The 19,141-nt window shown below is 45.7% G+C and overlaps 1 protein-coding gene across 1 annotated transcript in view; it reads left to right on the top strand.

Moving 5' to 3' along the window:
• Positions 1 to 4,960: 4,960 nt before the first annotated feature.
• Positions 4,961 to 19,141, top strand: part of ZNF704 (zinc finger protein 704) — a 247,159-nt gene continuing 232,978 nt past the window's right edge. The window contains exon 1 of the mRNA XM_020891160.2: positions 4,961 to 5,654. Coding sequence (XP_020746819.2) covers positions 5,169 to 5,654 — 486 coding nt within the window. The 5' untranslated portion in view covers positions 4,961 to 5,168. The remainder of the gene's footprint in view (positions 5,655 to 19,141) is intronic.

Here is a 19,141-nt window from a genome sequence, read left to right as displayed (position 1 = left end):
CAGATTTTTACTTTTAGTTTTAGAGTAATTTTTAAAAGGAGCTGCCACGCTCAAGGAATCCATCTATCTAAGGTTCTCAAGGACAGAAAAGAGCTCTCGTGTGAGGGCAGGCATTTGCTACATGTCTGTCCTGGTTATGGTTATACTTTGTGACCTCAGTTCAGTTCAGTTCAGTTGCTCAGTTGTGTCCGACTCTTTGCCGTCCCATGGACCACAGCACACCAGGCTTCCCTGTCCATCACCAACTCCTGGAGCTTGCTCAAACTCACATTCATCGAGTTGGTGATGCCATTCAACCATCTCATCCTCTGTCATCCCCTTCTCCTCTTGCCTTTAATCTTTCCCAGCATCAGGGTCTTTTCCAATGAGTCAGTTCTTTGTGATCTGGGGAGTGTGATTATTCTTTCTCTGAATCTTAGATTTAAAAAAACTGAACAAAATGTTAAACTGAGCCTGATTTTCTCTGTACAATTTCTTAGTACATGTTTTTAAAAAATTCTTTGGGTATCTTTGGGACTCAGAATTCAATGGTTTAAGAATCATTTAGGATCAGAAGAAACCAGGCACGAGGTAGCCAGTTGCTCCTTGGTTGTGGGGTGGCACTTACTCCAAAGTCCATCATCTGTCTTCCTCATCAGCCCTTCTCCGGTTGTTCAGACAAAGCCTACAGGATGCATAAGAGAACTGAGCCTGCTCCACAGAAAAAGACAGAGTTCACTACAATGCTTGAAAGCACTCGCTGCATTCGACTTTTACATTACGACCGTACTGTTTCTCAGTTTGTTTTAATATTTTTATTTATATTAAATATAATATGAAATATATACTTACCTGAGAAATATATAATAAATTTTAATAAATATAATTATAGATCATTACAATAAATAGAGAAAAATAAGTGTCACATATATGTAGAATTTAGAAAAATGGTCTTATTTAGAAAGATGGTCTTATTCGCAAAGCAGAAATAGAAATACAGACACAGAGAACAAACATATGGATATTAAGGGGGAAAGGAGGTGAGGGTGGGATGAACTGGGAGATTGGGATTGACAGATACACACTACTATGTGTAAGATAGGTAATTAATGAGAACTTACTGTATAGCTCAGGGAACTCGACTTAATGCATTGTGGTAACTTGAATGGGAAAGAAGTCCGAAAGAGAGAGGATATATGTATGAGTATGACTGATTCATTTTACTGTACATGTTTTGTTACTGTACAGTAGAAGCCAACACAACACTGTAAAGCAACTATATGCAAATAAAAAGTACTTTAAAAATAACTACAAATAATAAGAAGAAATTAAGTACATTAAATAAATATTAAGCATAAATATTTACTTCTTTTTTTAAACTTCCGCACTCTTTACCTCCGGGCTTTATTTTCCTCTGTAGCACTTAGGGCATCTATGAAATCATAGAGTTCACTTATTTTCCTTGATGGTTATCTATTTTCCCTCTCCAGTGACGGTTATTTTGTTTGCTATTGCACACCGGTGCCAAGAAGAAGGCATGGCATTTAGCAGAGCTCAGTAAATACATATTGAATGAATGGTGGCATGAATGATGACAAGTTAAACCGGACTCTCTGGAGACATGCCTTCTGTATCTCATGACTTAAGAGGCACACCTCATGCTCAATGGCACGTGTTCCCAGTATTATAAGTAAAAATGTGTTATATTTAAGGAATAGAGGAGAGGGGAGCAGTTGTCAGGCACCCATGTCTGACATCATGAGATATTAATAGTTCTTGACTTCTGAGCCCATGAGTACCATGAGCAGTGCACCATGAGCCCATGTGATGACATAATTTTTGGTTCCTGATGAATTAGGTAATTTGATTTTACTTCTTGCCGCATATGCTCTGATTTCATGAGCTTGGTCTGCAGTAGTCTGCAGTAGCCTGCAGTTACCTGGATAATACTGCTCTCCCTGCTCATCTAGATCCTTCTCTTCCCTCAAAGCCCAGCTGAGAACAAACCTCTTCTGTAACATTAACCTCAACTTAGTAGTCCCAGTACACGAAAGTCAGTCTTTTTCTCCCACTCCGAGGGGAGCATCTCGGGCCTAGTGGGACCAGGGAACACATATATGTGGACTCCATTAAGGTGGCCTGAGTGAAAGAACAGTTGATTTCAAAACACATGTAGCAATTTTGAAAGAAGGTACAATGGTGTAAATTAGTACCTCTTCCACTAAACCACGAACACCAATCACAAACTCACTTTACTCTGTCTTTCCTCTCAGTTGTCAGGAAAATACTCTCCATTATCTATGGCAGTTTCAGACATAAAAAGCTTATCTTTGGCCTGCCCACAGCCCCTTGATAAGATCTAGCTGGACTTTAAAGGCAGGTTATTATAGTTACTGACCGTTCTGAACTTGCTAAAGGAAAGTTACCTTGTTATTGTTTGACAGTACCCCCAAAACACCTTGTTTATCCACCACCATGAATATATTTACTATAAGAAGCCCTTATATAGATGTTTTTACATATGTTATACATATTAGTATATGTTATACTAATAGATATATTAGTATATGTAACTAATATATATATATATATTAGTATATATATCTAATATATAACATATTAGCTGTTACACATATTAGTTCACTATCCCACAAAACAACGTAACTATTAGGGGTGTATGTATTTGTGTGTGTGCTCTTGTGTTCTATTCTTTGTGACCCCATAGACTATAGCCTGCCAGGTTCTTCTGTCCATTAGGATTTCCTAGGCAGGAGTACTGGAGTGGGCTGCCATTTCCTCCTCCAGGGGATCTTCCTGGCCCAGGGACTGAATCCACAGCTCCTGCCTTGCAGGTAGTCTCCAGAATTGCAGGTGGATTCTTCACCGCAGTGCCACCTGGGAAGCCATATTGGGTAGGTACTACTATTATCCCTGTTTTAAAGATAAGGAAACTGAGGCACAGAGGTAGGGTGAGTAAAGGCATATAGCTGTTAAGTTCAGAGCTGGGATTCAGACCCAGGTATTCTAGCTCCTGAGACCATGTGGTTAACCACTAGCCCACTTGTCTCACCTTTGTTCCCCTCCACCACCCTCCTTGTATCTGTCAGCCAGCCCCTTGCCTCTGATCTTTATTCTTCCTGGTCAGAGAAAGACTCTGCTGCCTTTCTCTAAAATCATTCTCCAAATCGCCAAGGGAAATTTCTTGCAGTTGGGATGAAATCACTTCTGTGACCCTCCATTCTTCACACTCACTAATACTGATTAGTTTACTTCTTAGCTGACCCCTCTGCTGTTTCATGCTTTGATCAAGCACATCCATCTCAAAATGCTCAGACCATTTCCTTCCCTCTCTCTCTGAATTCTCCAGTGGAATATTGACATGAGAAGTTCCACCGGAAAATGCCTTGATCTGAATGAAGTTTGGGGAAGATGAATCTGGGGCTTATATTTGGAGAGGGTCAGGGGATAGGAAGCTTGCTAGAAATGCTAACTTTTATGGTCATGAAATTCTGTAGGAGCTTGGGAATGAGAAGGAATGAGTGGATTCCAGAGACATTTCAGAAAGACCAGTGGAGTTGTGGGCAACTGCCTCTAGGAATAAGGTAGAGAAGGGAATGAATAAAATAACCGCTATTTTGGGCCTGAATGATTCTAATGAGCATGTCATTACTGAAATAGGTCTATCAGGAAGCTAATCTTATTCAGGGAGAACAAAAAGTTCATTTTAGAATCTTCATCATCATCCCAGTGGAAATGTTCAACAGTTGGAAGACACCATAAGTGAGCATTTAATGAGCAGCCTTCCAGAGTCTAACAGGGCATGTGATGTTAAACCTACAGTCATTACCGTGAAAGGGAGCTGGGCAAAGGCATCGTTTTCACTGGTCTTCTGAAGGCACCTGCATAGTGTTTGGAGATCCTCCAGAGCCCTCAGCAACAAAGGTGGAGCTGGCTTATAATCTGAATGTAAACAACGCAGCTTACCATACAGCCTAACCCCAAACACTAGCAAATGACTTTCCTTTGTCACACCTAAGAATCCTTAGAAAGTGACAATGTCATGTGGCAAACTGGTTCTGTGCTTGGTTTCCACACTTGATCTCACTTCATATTAATTTTTACAACAACAAACTCAAGTAATCTTGAACCCTTGCCCCAGTTTGCTTCTCTCAAGGTCCGGACAGCGCCAGCAGTCTGCACATTGAATGGTGAGAGCCAAAAGCTTCTTGCAATTTAGCTGTTAAAATCAGGCACTCAAGATAAAAAATGCAGAAATAAAAGATGAAAAAAAAAAAAAAAGCACAGCGCCAAGAGAACTCAAAAGACAGGGCCTAGAGCGGTGTATTCAAGGAGCCGGAGAGATTGGCGGGCAATGTCCAGAAACAGCATCTCAAAAATCCAAATGATTCAGGTTAGCAATTAACCCCAATTCTCGGGTTGGTCCACCTTCCTCGAGATTTCGTACAAGCTCAAGAGTAGTCAAGCCTTGCCCGGTAAAGATCATCAAATGACTTGTGGCAAATCTCTTCCTTCAAAAGTCTGACTTGGACCGCCAACCTTACTTCTAGAAGCCCGGTCGATCCTCTTTTCGAAGGGAATAAGCTGCCGTGGGCTAGCGCGGGCCCCTGCGGCTCGCCGGGCCGACTGGTCGGAGGGACCCGATTTTCGGAGGCTGCGGGTTGGAGAAATAAATCCAGTCCGGGTTTTGTCTGCACGGGGGAGGGGGACCGGAGGGCTGCGAGGAACGGCTCGCGAAGAGGGGGGCGGTGGTGGAAAACACACAACACAAACAGCTCGCGCCGGGGAACGGCAGCTGTAGGCCCGGAGCGCGCGGGCCCGGCCGCCGGCCGCATGGAGCGCAGCGCGGCCCGCGGCTCCCGGGCGGCGGCGGCGGCTGAGGCGGCAGCGCGCCGCTCGCTCACACCCACCCCCGCCCGCGGCCGCCGCGCCGCCCCGCCGTAGCCGCCGGCGTCCCCGCGGGCCGGTCCAGCGAAGGCGGCGCCCGCGCCTCTGCAGCCAGTGGCAGCCGGCGGCCCCGGGGAGGCGGCTCCCGCAGCCCCCCGGCAGCTCCGCGCCCCGGGCGCCTCGCGACCACAGCGGCCGCCCGGGGAGGAAGAGGGAGGAGGACGAGGAGGGGGAGGTGACCAACTCTCCGGCTCGGCGCGGCGGCCGGCAGCCCGCGGGCAGGCATGCAGGCGCGGCGTCTAGCCAAGCGCTCCAGCCTGGGCAGCCGCCGGGGCAGCGCCGCGCTGCAGCCGCCCGGCCCCGCGCCCGCGCCCGCCCGGGAAGGCGCGCTGCCCGGGCTCCCGCTGCCCGCCCCGGCCCCGGCCCCGGAGAGCTGGAGGCCGCCGCTGCCGCCGCCGCGCAACGCCGGGACCGACCCCCCTCGCGCCGGGGCCGCCGCCGCCGCCGCCTCGTCTCCGGTGCTGCTGCTTCTGGGGGAGGAAGACGAGGACGAAGAGGGCGGGAGCCGGCGGCGGAGGGGGCTCGGGCGGGCGCCGGCGAAGCCCCGAGGGGGCGCGGAGGAGGAGGATGACGACGACGAGGACGAGGACGAGGAGGTGGTCGTCGAGGTGGTGGACGGCGACGACGACGACGAGGACGGCGACGAGCGCTTCGTGGCCCTCGGCCCCGGCCGCGCGCTCCCCAAGGGCCCGGCCCGGGGCGCCTTGAAGGTGCGAGCCGGCTGCGGGGGCGCGCGCGGGGACCCTCGGGCGCGGGGAGGGGACGGGCCCCGGGCTCCGGCGCAGCGCCGGCTGCAGCCAGCACCGGCGACCGCAGAGGCCGGCCCGGGAGGGGTGTGTCCGGCGGCCGCGCGGGCCGAGCGAGGGGACTGATGAAGCTCAACGCTCGGGCCCCACACCTTCCCCGGGCGGCCGCTCCCCCTTTCCTCCAGGGCCGGCCGGCCGGGCGTGCTCGTCCGGGGTGGGTTGCGGGCAAAGGACGCTTCTCCCGGGTGAGGCGGGGAACTTGGAGGCGGGACGAGGTAGGAGCGGGTCTGCGCCTGGTGGGGACGGGCGAGGTAGGGGGCCGTGAGGTCATATTCCTCCCCGGGAAGCTCGAGGGTCCCCCTTCCCCTTATTCCGAGGACGAGTCTAGCGCGTGGAAACTAGCAAACTGCTTCTCTTGTCAATCTCTCAACCCCTTCTGCATCCGAGAACAATTGTGGGTGAGTTTCCATCACCGGCGCCTGTGAGGGAACCGGTAAGCCCAGGACAGGACACAAACCAAGCCCTGGGTTTCTACATGCATTTTGCTGGCAGCTTTTGGCAGTGCCTGCCACCCCCCAACCCCCCACCCCCGTTTAAACTCGACATTGTTTAGCATTTGTGATATTTTTCCCCCCTCCTCAAAATTGCAAATGAGAGGAAAAAAAAAAAAAAGGAAACCAGAGGAAGTGGGGGTCATTTGGCATTTAAAATGGACGTGAGTTTCAGCTGAGAATTCAAGCAAAGTCCCTTGTGTCCTGAAGCACTGAGAGATCTTTCCGTTTGTGTATCTTCAGGAGATAAGGGGTTTATTATTACACAACTGACTGGCTGGGCTTTCAGGCATGTGATTGGATAAAGCAAACCACGTTGAGGTTCATACACAGTGTATGTTGCTAAGAAGTTTTGAGGGCAGCAAGTGGTAAGCAATGGAGTGAGTGATTTTTCTGAAGAGTGGTGGTTAAAATCCACTTAATAACACTGTTGATGGGAGTTTTCACAAGATATTGGTATTTCAGGAAGAAAAATACATGAGCTTAATAGATAGACTCTATTAAAAAAAATAAAAACCTTTAAAAAAAAAGGAACCAGCAAAAAAGTCACTCCTCAAAACATGAAATTGCAGTTCCAAAGAAATGTTAAATATTAGCATTTGAAGAGCCCCAGAGTAGACATGGGCACAACTTTCTTCCCTAGACCACCCTGGAAGTACCAGCTCTGGGAGTGAGAAATTTTCAGCAAGTGGTCATTTGGGATGATAGTTTTTGACAGTTGCTTGTTGGAATCCAGACCATGACCACCCTCATTACCATGGTCTAATAAAAAGCCTGCATTGTATGGCTACAGGATATAGCTGGGTTTGGAATTAAATCACATGGCATCAGTGACATTAAGTAACAAGAGTAGTGACTCCTTACCATTTTTGTCCAGAAATACTGAAAAGATGTCTTTTGGACAGTTGTTGCACAAGTTGTGATGGAAAAACTAATTATAATTTATGTCCTGTGATCAAAGCAAACCCAGTATAGAAAAAAAAATCAAATTTATAAAAACCAAAGAACTAGAATGTGATCATTCATATTATCAGAAAAAGATTTTCACATCTCCAGGAAAATTTCTGTTAAATTCTTTCTAAATGGGTCTTATTTTATAACATTTTGGGTTGCCCATAACTTTTCAGGAATTTATATATTGAATAGTTTGAGGTATAATTTTATAATCTTTGCTGCTTTAAAGTCATCTTGACACTACATCTAAAGAGGTTTTCTAATGAATAAAATAGGATCATTTTATTCTAATGCATTTAAGACTGTCAATTTGTTGTTTAGTCTCTAACTCATGTCCAACTCTTTGCCACCCCATGAACTGTAGCCTGTCAGGCTCCTCTGTCCCTGGAATTCTCCAGGCAAGAATACTCATGGGATCTTCCTGACCCAGGGATCGAACCCACATCTACTTTGCAGGCAGATTCTTTATCAGTGCAGATTCTTCCCACCCGGGAAGCCCAAGAATGTCAATATTTTATATATACTTAGGCATTCATGCATTCACATATTTATTAAGCACCTACTATGTGCCAGGTACTATTCTAGAACACAGCACCTTTCAGATGCCCATATCCTATAAGAGAAAGCAAAGCAACAACCATCCAAACAAATAAAGAAGCCTGGTGCTTGAGATTGTGATGCATCCCCTCATAAGGAAATGATACCATCTAGGAGAAGAGGAGAAAGCTAATAGAGAGAAGGCCTCCCTGAGGAGGGGACATTTGATCTGAGATTTGAGATGTGTAGTTTGGGAAGATCTTTCCAGAATAACAATTGCAAAGGTCATGAGGTGGGAAGGAGAAAAGGCCGAGTGTGGCTGCAGCTTGGTAGGTAGTAGATATGTCAGGTAAGCTAGCTTACAGGCCAGCAACATAGAGCTTGGTGGGCCTTTTTAAAGTGGAGAAAAAAATATTTGCAAGGTTTTAAGCAGTAAAGGCATACAAAGTGGTTTGTATATTTTTATTAATTTTTTAATTCAAGGATAATTGCTTTACAGAACTTTGTTGCTTTCTGTCAAACCTCAACATGAATCAGCCATAGGTATACATATGTCCTCTCCCTCTGGAACCTCCCTCCCATCTCCCTCCCCATCCCACCCCTCTAGGTTGATACATGGTTTGTATTTTTAATAGGGTCATGTTGTGTAGGGTATAAAAGGCAGCTGGGAGGGGCAGGGATCTAGTTCGAATGTGTTATTGAAGTGCATGTGAGAGGCCAGGCAGTTTGGACCAGAGTGGTGTTAGACACGAGGGGACAAATTCAGGATCAATTGTGAAGATCCATCTGTGATAACTTGCTGATGGATTAGGTGGCAGTGGGTGGGGGGCTGACAGACAGAAGGGAATCAGGGATGAGACCCCAGTGTAAAGGTTGGTTAGATGTGCCATTTGCTGATATTTGGAAAACTAGAGAACAATAGGTTTTTGTGAGGGGAAGAATCAAATATTCTTTTTGGGGCATGTTAAACCTGAGATGATGCTTAGACATAGGCATGGGAACTGCAGGTAGGCAGATGGCTGTAAGGTATGGAGCTTAGAGGAGAGGTTGGGGTTGGAGAGAAAATTTGGGGAGATGTGTTGATGTCCTGTAAAGCTGGGGACAAGAAAGGAAGCACAGCGAGCCAGAGGACAGTTTTGGGCTAGACTCTGGGGCACAGCACTGTTTAAGTTTGGGTATGGAGGGAGAAGCCCGCAATGACAATTGAGAAGCAGCAACTAAACAAGTCAGAGGAACACTAGAAGATAGAAAGTACAGTAAGGCAGGAGAAGATATAGTTCTAGAAGTAGGGAGTAATGAACTGTGTTGAATACCACTGGGATACTGAGTAAGACAAGGACAGAGACATGTTCATTCAGATTAGATAATGCACAATGTATTGGTATCCTTAACCAAAGCATGTAAAGTCAGCGGTGTGACCTGAGTGGCCTGAGCAGTGAGCAGAATTGAGAACACAGTGAAAAACTCTTTCAAACTCTTTTAAAAGCCCTTTGCTAGGAAGGAAAGTAGAGAGAAGGGGGAGAATCTGGAGAACATATGGTCTAGAATTTTTTTAAGATAGGATACAGTAGACTCTGCAGTAAGCCTGCAAGGCAGGAGTCACAGAAGACATGGGCTTAATCCCTAGGTCAGGAAGATCCCCTGGAGGAGGGCATGGCAGCCCACTCCAGTATTCTTGCCTGGGGAATCCCATGGACAGAGGAGCCTGGCGGGGCTACAGTCCATACAGTTGCGAAGAGTTGGACACAACTGAAGCGACTTAGTACGCACACATGCACAGTAGGCTCTAATATAGAGACTGTAGCACAGTAGGAATTATCTGTTACCTGTATGGGAAGTATATTTGTTTTCTGCTGCTGTGTAACAAAGTACAATAAGCCCCCTACATACTAACCTTCAGGTGGCAAACTTTCAAACATGCGAACGTGCATTCACATGTCCAAGCATGTGAGTTAGTTCATGTGTCTGGCATACTTTGTCACTTGTGTGCATCCTCTGCAAGTGGTTGTGCTTCTGTATGCATTACTATATAGTACAGTATAGAGTACAGTTGTACAGTGTCTTTATTTCAAACCCAGGATGTCCAGAAGCAAGTGTAAAAGCAGCAGTGATGTAGCTGGTACTGCTAAGAATGGCCAAGCAATAACAATGGAAACAAAAGTGAAAATAATTGAGGGTGGAGCGAGGCAAAAAGATTGTAGATGTCAATTATTCTATAACATGAATCATTCAGCCATCAGCACAACTCTAAGGACAAGATCATGTAAAGTCTGCTCTGCCAATGATGTCCACAATAATGTTGAAGAAGTATAGAAAAGTGATGGAGATGGAGAAACTTCTCAGTGTTTGGTTGCAGGATCAGAGTCCCACTCAGCTTACTGCTGATTTGAGAAAAAGCTAAAAGCCTTCATGAAGACTTGAAGAAACACAGTGAAGAATCAAAGGGCACATCTTTTAATGCCAGCTATGGCTGGTGTCATTGGTTGAAGGCTCGAGCCAACCTTCATGATGTAAAAGTAAGTGGAGAGGCAGCTAGTGCGAGTGCAGATATGGTAGCTGCCTGGGAAGTTCCGGAAATGCATCCAGAAGTTACTGAAGTACCAAAGAGCATCACAGCACAGGAGATGGCAAGGAGATGTTCTTTATCTGAGGAGGGTCTGTTAGTTTTTGAGTCGCAGGACTCAAAGGTAGAGCAGGGCACGAAGGTTGCAGCAGTTGTTCAGAATGCAATCCAGTGCTGCTGTTTCATCTACGACAAAGAAAATGAGAAAAAAAGAGCCACTACCCAGACGTCACTGGGTAGAGAGAATGTCTACGTCAGGACTGTCCGATGGAGGGCAAGCTGCAATGTCACTCACGCCTGATGCCATCAATGTGATATTGCAGCTTGCCCTCCATCTCCTATTGCTGACAATCCTTTAGCTCTACCATCTCCCACTTCCTCTCTCTCCTCCAGTCAGCAACTCTTCTTGCCTGTTCACTTGATGCCAGCCCTTTTGTGCCAGCTGCTATACTGTACTACTGTACTTTTCAAGGTACTGTAAAATTATGTCTTTGTTATTTTTTAAAATGTATTATTTGTGTGAAAAGTATTATAAACCTATCGAGTACAGTCTCCCAGTTTTCCCAGGTGGTGCCACGGGTAAAGAACCCATCTGCCAATGCAAGAAACACAGGTTCAATCCCTGGAGTGGGAAATGGCAACCCACTCCAGTGTTCTTGCCTGGAAATTTCCATCAACAGAGGGGCTGGTGGGCTGCAGTCCATGGGACCGCAGAGGGTCAAACATGACTGAGCACACACAAACACCGAAGCCAGCGTAGAGTCGATTGTATTAGTTGGGTGTCTAGGCTAACATTGTTGGTCTTACAAACAAATTAGACTTACGAAAGCACTCTCAGAATGGAACTCCTTCATATGTAGGGGATTTACTGTACCATAGGCTTTTTGGCTTACAAGCATTCTCCCAACATCTGTGGGTTAGGAGTCAGGGTCAGGCTTAGCTGGGTCTTCTGTTGAGTCTCACAGGGCTGTAGTCAAAGTGTTGGGTAGCCTGTGTTCTCATTGGGAGGCTTGCCTGGGGAAGAATTCACTTCTCAGTTCCCTCTGGTTGTTAGCAGAATCCATTCCCTTTCATCTGCAGGCCTGAGGATCCAGCTTCTTGCTGCCTATTCCTGTGTAGGCTGGCCTCAGTTCCTGGAGCCCCTTTCCCTCAGCCCCACCTCCATTTCTGCAATGCTTTGTTGCATGATTTCTTCAGCATGGCCTCTTACTTCATCAAGTCAGCAAGGAGAATCTAAGCCCCTGTCTGTGGTAAGGTGGAGTCTCATATCAGGCACTGTAATCACAGGAATAATACTGCATCATCATTGCCATAGTCTATTGCTTAAAAGTGAAACATGGGTCCTGCCCACACTTGAGGGGAGGAAATATGCAAGGGCATGAATACCAAGAGGTGAGCATTGTTGTGGGTCACCTTGGGGAGGAGCGGAAGATAGAGAAAAGAGGGACACCTGCAAGAGGAAGGTCCTTGGAAAGGGCGACCTGGACGCCGAGTATTGATACTGGCCTTTGACAGAAGCAAAGACCCTTCTTCCATTGAGTTAGAGAGAAGGTAGGGAAAGTGGGTCCCGAGGGGTGGTTGTGCATTGGGTGGTGGTCAGATAAAGTAGTAGTCATCCGATGGCTTCTGTTTCCCCCTGCAGCAGGAGGGAAGGTCATCAGCTGAGACTGAAGGCGCTTTGGAGTAAGAGCTGAAGCCAGGATGTAGTGCTATGAGAGAGCAGGAGAACAGATGTACCAGAGACACCAAATAGAGCAGCTGGATAGTATCAAGGACTCACTTGATGTTGGTGCTTCTTACATGGACAGAGTAAGCACTCTGTCTGGGTGTGTGATTTTCCCAGCTTCATTCCGCTGGTTCAGACACAGAATAATAATAACAGAAAGAATCCAAGCTAATGTTTATCAAGTTATTTAATTAACTATGCTAACACAAATCTGGGCTTCCCCTGTGGCTCAGAGGTCATCTTCCTGCAGTGCAGCAGACACAGGAGATGTTGGTTCAATCCCTGGATTGGGAAGATCCCCTAGAGAAAGGTGTAGCAACTCACTCCAGTATTCTTTGCCTGGAGAATTTCATGGACAAGGGAGACTTGCAGGAGATAGTCCAGTGGGTTTTCAAAGAGTCAGATATGACTGAGCATGCACACACAGTGCAGGTCTAAGTGTACAGTCTCATTGAAACTTCATTACATATCCCTGTCAGGCATTATTATATCATCCTCATTTTACAGAACTGATAAGCAATTTACTTAAAAATACACAGGTGTTAGGTGGCAGATCAGGGGTTTGAGTCCTGGGCAGTCCAACTCCACATCTAGTACCATTAAGCCTTACACTTTAATGTCTCTTGTTGGAGACAAAGCAGAGAGCTATATTTGGCAGAGATGAAATTTAGCCAGGTGGTTGAGCAATGGAAAGAGAGACTATATTGTTGATGAAGTTGATACTGCTGTGACTATAATGATGGACTATGGGCCCTAAGAAAAGTAAGGACAGGAAGGGGCCATGTGGTAAAAAGTTAGGGGTGAGTGGATTGGAGAAAACAAAGGGGAACCAATAAAATCATTCAAAGAATAGGAATGAAATGCAGGACAGTTTGGATTCCAAGATAATGTTAATGAATATTTTCTGAATACTTATAAACCAGGAAGTGTGCTAAATACTTTATATGAAGGAGGCTCTCCTGAGAAATTATGATTTGGGAATTGGTATGCTCCAGCTGGGGGCTTCCCCAGTGGTTCAGCAGTAAAGAATCCACCTGCAATGCACGAGATGTAGGTTTAGTCCTTGGGTAGGGAAGATCCCCTGGAGGAGGGCATGGCAGTCCACTCCAGTATTTTTGCCTGGAGAATCCCGATGGACAGAGGAGCCTGGCAGGCTACAGTCCATAGGGTCGCAAAGAGTTGGACACGACTGAAGCAACTGAGCATGCTCGCACACCTGCTCCAGCTGAATGTACCAACTTGGACCTGGAATAACACACCTGAGGCTGTTGGTCACAGCAGAGCTGTGGTTCACATCCAGAGCCTGTGCTTTTAATCTCTCCCTATTTGTTTGCGATGTTTATGTCCATTTACATTGAGGAGGATTTGCTACAGCTCAGGAACTAGAGGAATAGATACTAAGTATCTGAGATGCTTGATTACTATCATGGACACTAAGTTGGGCTTTAAATGAGACAAGAAGGGAAACTTTGTGTTACATAGTTGTCAATTTCTAATCAAAGAAGTTTCACATTTTCTGCAATGGTAAGATCCACACAGCCCCCAAAACCAAAAGAAACTAACCTCCTGGGTCCTTGAATGATGAATAGCAGATAAATATCTTCAACCAGAACTTTATTTTTTATAAAAGAAAAAATACAAGGACTCGATCAATCGGAGGAAGGATCCTAGTATAAGTTGTTACTTAGTGAAAGCAAAGCAGTAGGGGGCTGAGATAACAAGGCCAGACTTTGCTCTGTGATGCTGTGTATTAGTTGAGGGATGAGAGCCAGAGAATCTGAAGAGATTGATCATGTACTGTTATATAATAAGTTTAGGAGAAACCTGGACCTGAAAGACTGCTGGTAGTTCTATTAAGAGCTCATCTATTGAAAAATTGGGAGGACAGGTTTGTAAGTGAGATTGTCGTTGTTTATAGTCACTCAGTAGGAGAAGGCAATGGCACCCCACTCCAGTGCTCTTGCCTGGAAAATCCCATGGACAGAGGAGCCTGGTAGGCTGCAGTCCCTGAGGTTGCTAAGAGTTGGACACGACTGAGTGACTTCACTTTCACTTTTCACTTTCATGCGCTGGAGAAGGAAATGGCAACCCACTCCAGTGTTCTTGCCTGGAGAATCCCAGGGATGGGGGAGCCTGGTGGGCTGCCGTCTATGGGGTCGCACTGAGTCGGACACGACTGAAGTGACTTAAGCAGCAGCAGTCACTCAGTAAGGTCTGACTCTTTGCGACCCCATGGACTGCAGCACATCAGGCCTCCCTGTCCTTCACTATCTCCCTGAGTTTGCTGAAACTCATGTCCACTGAGACAATGATGCCATCCAACCATCTCATCCTCTGTCATCCCTTTCTCCTCCTGTCTTCAGTCTTTCCCAGCATCAAGGTCTTTTCCAATGAGTTGGCTCCTTGCATCAGGTGGCCAAAGTACTGGAGCTTCAGCTTCAGCATCAGTCCTTCTAATGAATATTCAGGACTGATTTCCTTTAGGATTGACTGGTTGGATCTCCTTGCTGTCCAGGGAACTCTCAACAGTTTTCTCCAGCACCACAGTACGAAAGCATCAGTTCTTTGGCACTTAAGTGAGATGATATATGTCAAAGTGTCCACTTTCAGTGCTTAATAAATGTTACTCAAGAGGAATCTGCTTCATGTATGCTGGCTCTGCAGGGACGTCTCTCAGACTGTCTCTGGGCTATCAGATGACTTTATGAAGCCCTTGGCAGGGACTGTGTGCAAGCACTGAATTTCAATTTATTAACAAGTATATGTGTTGCACACGGTCTGCATTGGCTCAAGGGGAAGGCATGTGCCTCTGATACCAGACAAAGTTGTCATTCACTGAACTGTCACTGCCAGACGTGGAAGTGAAACAGATTATCTGGTAACCCGACACCCTCCTTCAACTGCTCAGGACACTGGGGCTGGGAAATCAGAAATGCCTTGTCTAGTTAGGGCTGACTAGCCAGTTAGGCAGGGCCAGGATTAGCACCTGGTCTGCCAAAGCCAAGTTATCACCCTCCTTGCCTAGTAGTCCTTTGTGCCTGGAATGATCTGTCTGTACCTCCTTTTCTCCCTTGGAGTTGTAGTTAGAAAAATCAGTTTCCTGAAATGATCCACCACTCACTGTTTATCCACTTCTATTCTGGGAACACTCTGCTTTCTAAAATACATCAGGGAGAGGTGGTCTCACTTGTGGCTGTGGGAGGTGGGCAGGACCCTCTGTGAATCCTGTTCGTATCAGTCCCCACTTCTGGGCAGTTCCCAAGGCACTTGTGTACTCAGAGGATGACTTCTTGTTGCTGTTTGTTGTTGTTGTTGTTCACTAAATTGTGTCTAACTCTTTGCAACCCCGAGGACTGTAGCCCACGAGGCTTCTCTGTCCATGGGATTTTTCAGGCAAGAATACTGGAGCGGGTTGCTATTCCCTTCTCTAGTGGATCTTCCCGACCCAGGGATTGAACCCATATCTCTGCATTGGCAGGCGGATTCTTTACCACTGAGCCTCCAGTGGATGGTAATAAATGGCAGATGAACCCATGTTACTGTGAACCAAATTCCCTTAATTTCTGGTGTGGTGCATCTGGTAAACCAGCCTAGAAAACAGTTTATACTCAGCCCTTAAGCAGGACCTCTCCTCCTCTACCAGATTTTACTAGTTGAGCCTGCAGTGTCCCAGAGCACAAGGGTTAGGAAAGGAGGAGGAAAGGTGGGAAGTCAGCTCTGCCTGGGATCTGCTCATCTGAGCTTAGTGAGAAGGAGCCAAGAGATACAGTCAGGATGCCCTTGACCTCTGAGACTGGACACTGTTCATTAGTAAATCTGTCCTGGTCTCATTAGCCCGCCCTCCCCGCTCAGGGGAGCCCCGAGGGGAGAGGTGTGGGAGCCTGCCCCTCCCCACCCATGTGCACTGTCAGAGCTTCTGGTCTACATGGAGCATTCAGTCTTACACATGGCTTGATACGATGTCTGCTAATGCGGAGGAAACCTGACCTTTCATTGCCCTGTCCCATCTCTTTTAAGGTAAACTCATGGTTTCCATTAGACTTTCTGAAATATCTGGGACTTAGAGGCCCTTGGGGCTTCCCTGGTGGGTGGTTCAGACAGTAAAATATCTGCCTGCAGCGCAGGAGACCCGGGTTTGATCCACGGGTCAGGAAGATCCGCTAGAGTAGGTAATGGCTACCCACTCCGGTATTCTTGCCTGGAGAATTCCATGGACAGAGGAGCCTGGTGGGCTATAGCCCATGGCGTCGACAAGAGTCAGACATGAGTAAATGAGTGAGTAACACTTTCAGAGGCACTTGTAACCAACCTTCCAGCATAGTTGAATCTCTTTTTGAAATAAAGATGATTTTCTTTGGGTTTGCTCTCCAGGTTTCTGGTCATTCCCTCAGGAGATCTTTATTAGAGGTCATTGCATGCCATGTTCCTGATATACATGTAGGAAACAAGAATGAATAAGGCCAATTTCCACTTCTGGAGAGACCACAGCCTGGCAGATTCCTGCCAAGTTATCGATCAAGAGGTTCAAAGCCCCTTTTCCTCTTTATCCCCAAGATCAAGATTAGATCTGTTGAGAGACCTTGCATGGCTACTACAGTTTGGGATGAAATTTTGGTATGTATCCTAAAGCATTTGTAGCCAGTCTATATGAAGAAGATTATATGACTTGGACAGGAGGTGATTCCTGAGTAATTAGTCAAAGGATGAGTTTAGATCATAAATTTGACAAATAACTTCTGTTGCTCTCATTTACTGGATGAATTGGAACAGAATGTAATAACTCTGAGATTTGTGTAGTGGAATTAGAGTGATTAAGTTCTCACTTTTCATTTAAGACACTATTTGGAAGATCCGGAGTTAAAATTTATACATGGGGGAAATAGGCTCGACTCTAGAGTTTCAAGGGCCTTCCCAGGTGGTGCAGTGGTAAAGAATCTGCCTGCCAATGCAGGCAGTGCAAGAGATGTGGGTTCGATCCCTAGAGAAGGACGTGGCAACCCACTCCAGTATTCTTTCCTGGAAAATTCCATGGACAGAAGAATCTGGTGGTCTACAGTCCATGGGGTCACAAAGAGTCAGGAGATTACTGAGTGCACACACAGCCACACACACACTAGAATTTTGAAGGAGATCTGTAATTTTAGGGTAAGAACTCTGCAGTAACATACAAGAGGGGTTCATTCATCTTGCAGAAGACCATGGAGCTTTGAGATGCAAAGAATTAAAAGGATTTTGCCTGTCCACCGCTCCATGTGTACTAAGAGCGTGAGTTTTCCAGGCTACACACAACACTTACCAGCGACACACTTGCTTTCCTTATATTCTTGTCCTACTGGAAGGCTGAGTGAAAGTCAAGTCTCCTGATGAAGGACTAATTGGGGATGGATGGTCAAAATAAGTGAATGTCAAAAGTGCTTTGACATTTTAAATTAAATCCAATTTTTTAAAGGCTACATGCCTTGAAATATCATGTAGTAAAACCTATAAGCAGGGTAATTTTTGTCCATTAGTATGATCTGTGTTGTGGGCTCATTAGTAAGGCAAGAGGGAACATGACTGAGTCAGAGCAGATGACCTTGCCCTCTGCCCCCTCCCCACTGTGACCTCCTCATAAATCAGGAAATGAGGTAACACAGGCTCTGGGTTCCAATTCTGGCTTCTCCACTGCTAGTTGCATGGCCTCATCAAGTAACTTGATGTCCCAGTGCTTCAGTGTTATCAAATAAAATTGGGATGATACTGTTTTGCCATTGCCTCATGTTATTTTTTTTTAAGTTAAAAAGAAATATTTTAGCTGCAGTGGGTCTTCGCTGCTGTGTCTGGGCTTTCTCTAGTTGCAGCAAGCATGGGGCTACTTGTTGTGGTGGCTTCTCTCATTGTGGCGCATGACCTCAGTTGCTCCATGCTGTGTGGAATCTTCCCCAACTCGGGCTCGAACCTGTGTCCCCAGGCGGAATCTTAACAACTGGATCACCAGAGAAGTTTGCCTATTGTTATTAAATATGACCAGGGACCTCCTGAAATTAGAGATGGATGGCAATTTATTTCCTTTCTGGTTCCAGAAAAGACTCTTTTGTAGAACTTTGTTCAAGGACCCAAAATCCTACAGTCATTTTGACTGTTAGAGCCTCCTGCTTGTTCCACACGCCCAAGGTAATTCAGAGAGCTGCTTCCTGAAGTGCCTTCGTTCATCTGAACTCTGAGTGTTCCATTGTATCAGTGGTGAGCTTGAATCTCCCCTTTCATCTCAGGAAGCTGAGAGTCATTTATCTACTTGTGCAAAGAGGACGAAAACATTCCTGCTCTCAAGTTCACCAGTCTGTTCAGACGTATAGCTCTTATTTTGGAAAAAGTCTGGCCACAAGCCATGCAGGAGGGGAAAGTCTTACCACACACATTGAGTGATGTGTTGCTGAGACCTGTGATGCAAGTACCAATGATGTTACCTCTCACCTCTAACTTGCTTGGGGCTGAAAACCTCTGCATTGGTGTCTACGACCTGTTGTACTTTTGTTTGGTGAAGTCTTTGTTCTTTGGGTAAATGGGGATGCAAAGCTCAATGTATTCTTCTAAATGCTTGTAACTGCTTGCTTCCACTATCGGAAGATATCTAGAAGAAGGAGAAAAGGACTCTAATTTAACAATTTAGGGGAATTTCAGTTAAAAAGAAAGATACAGATTTTTTTTGGTAAGTTATAAAATGTTTTAAATGTAAAATAAATTGAAAGAGAAGTATAACACCCATATACCTGTAAGTTATTCACTGTAGATAACAAGGGCCATTTTGAATTTCTAAGAAGGTGAATATAGATTGTTGCATTTACATATTTATTGGGAAATTTACATATTTATTGGAGCCTTTTTTTTTTTCTAGATCACCTTTCCCTTCAGATGCATTTTGGGAAATTCCAATTTAAAATTATTTTTTCTAAATGGGAAATCCATGGATAAGTGGCTTATCCTTGGGATAAATTCCTAAAATATCATTATTAAAGAAATAAATTGTCACAGAGCAAGGCTGAAATATTGTTAGTGTGTCTTGCAAGCTTTGAAACATATTTCCTCATAAAGCTGCAAATTTCTTCACTATAAAAAAAATGAGTATTCTATGTAGTGAATT

The sequence above is a fragment of the Odocoileus virginianus genome, chromosome 15 (genome assembly GCF_023699985.2).
Source record: "Odocoileus virginianus isolate 20LAN1187 ecotype Illinois chromosome 15, Ovbor_1.2, whole genome shotgun sequence".
Classification (NCBI taxonomy): Eukaryota; Metazoa; Chordata; class Mammalia; order Artiodactyla; family Cervidae; genus Odocoileus; species Odocoileus virginianus.
Note: the sequence above shows the minus strand (reverse complement) of the source record. Positions and strands in the feature narration are given on the sequence as shown.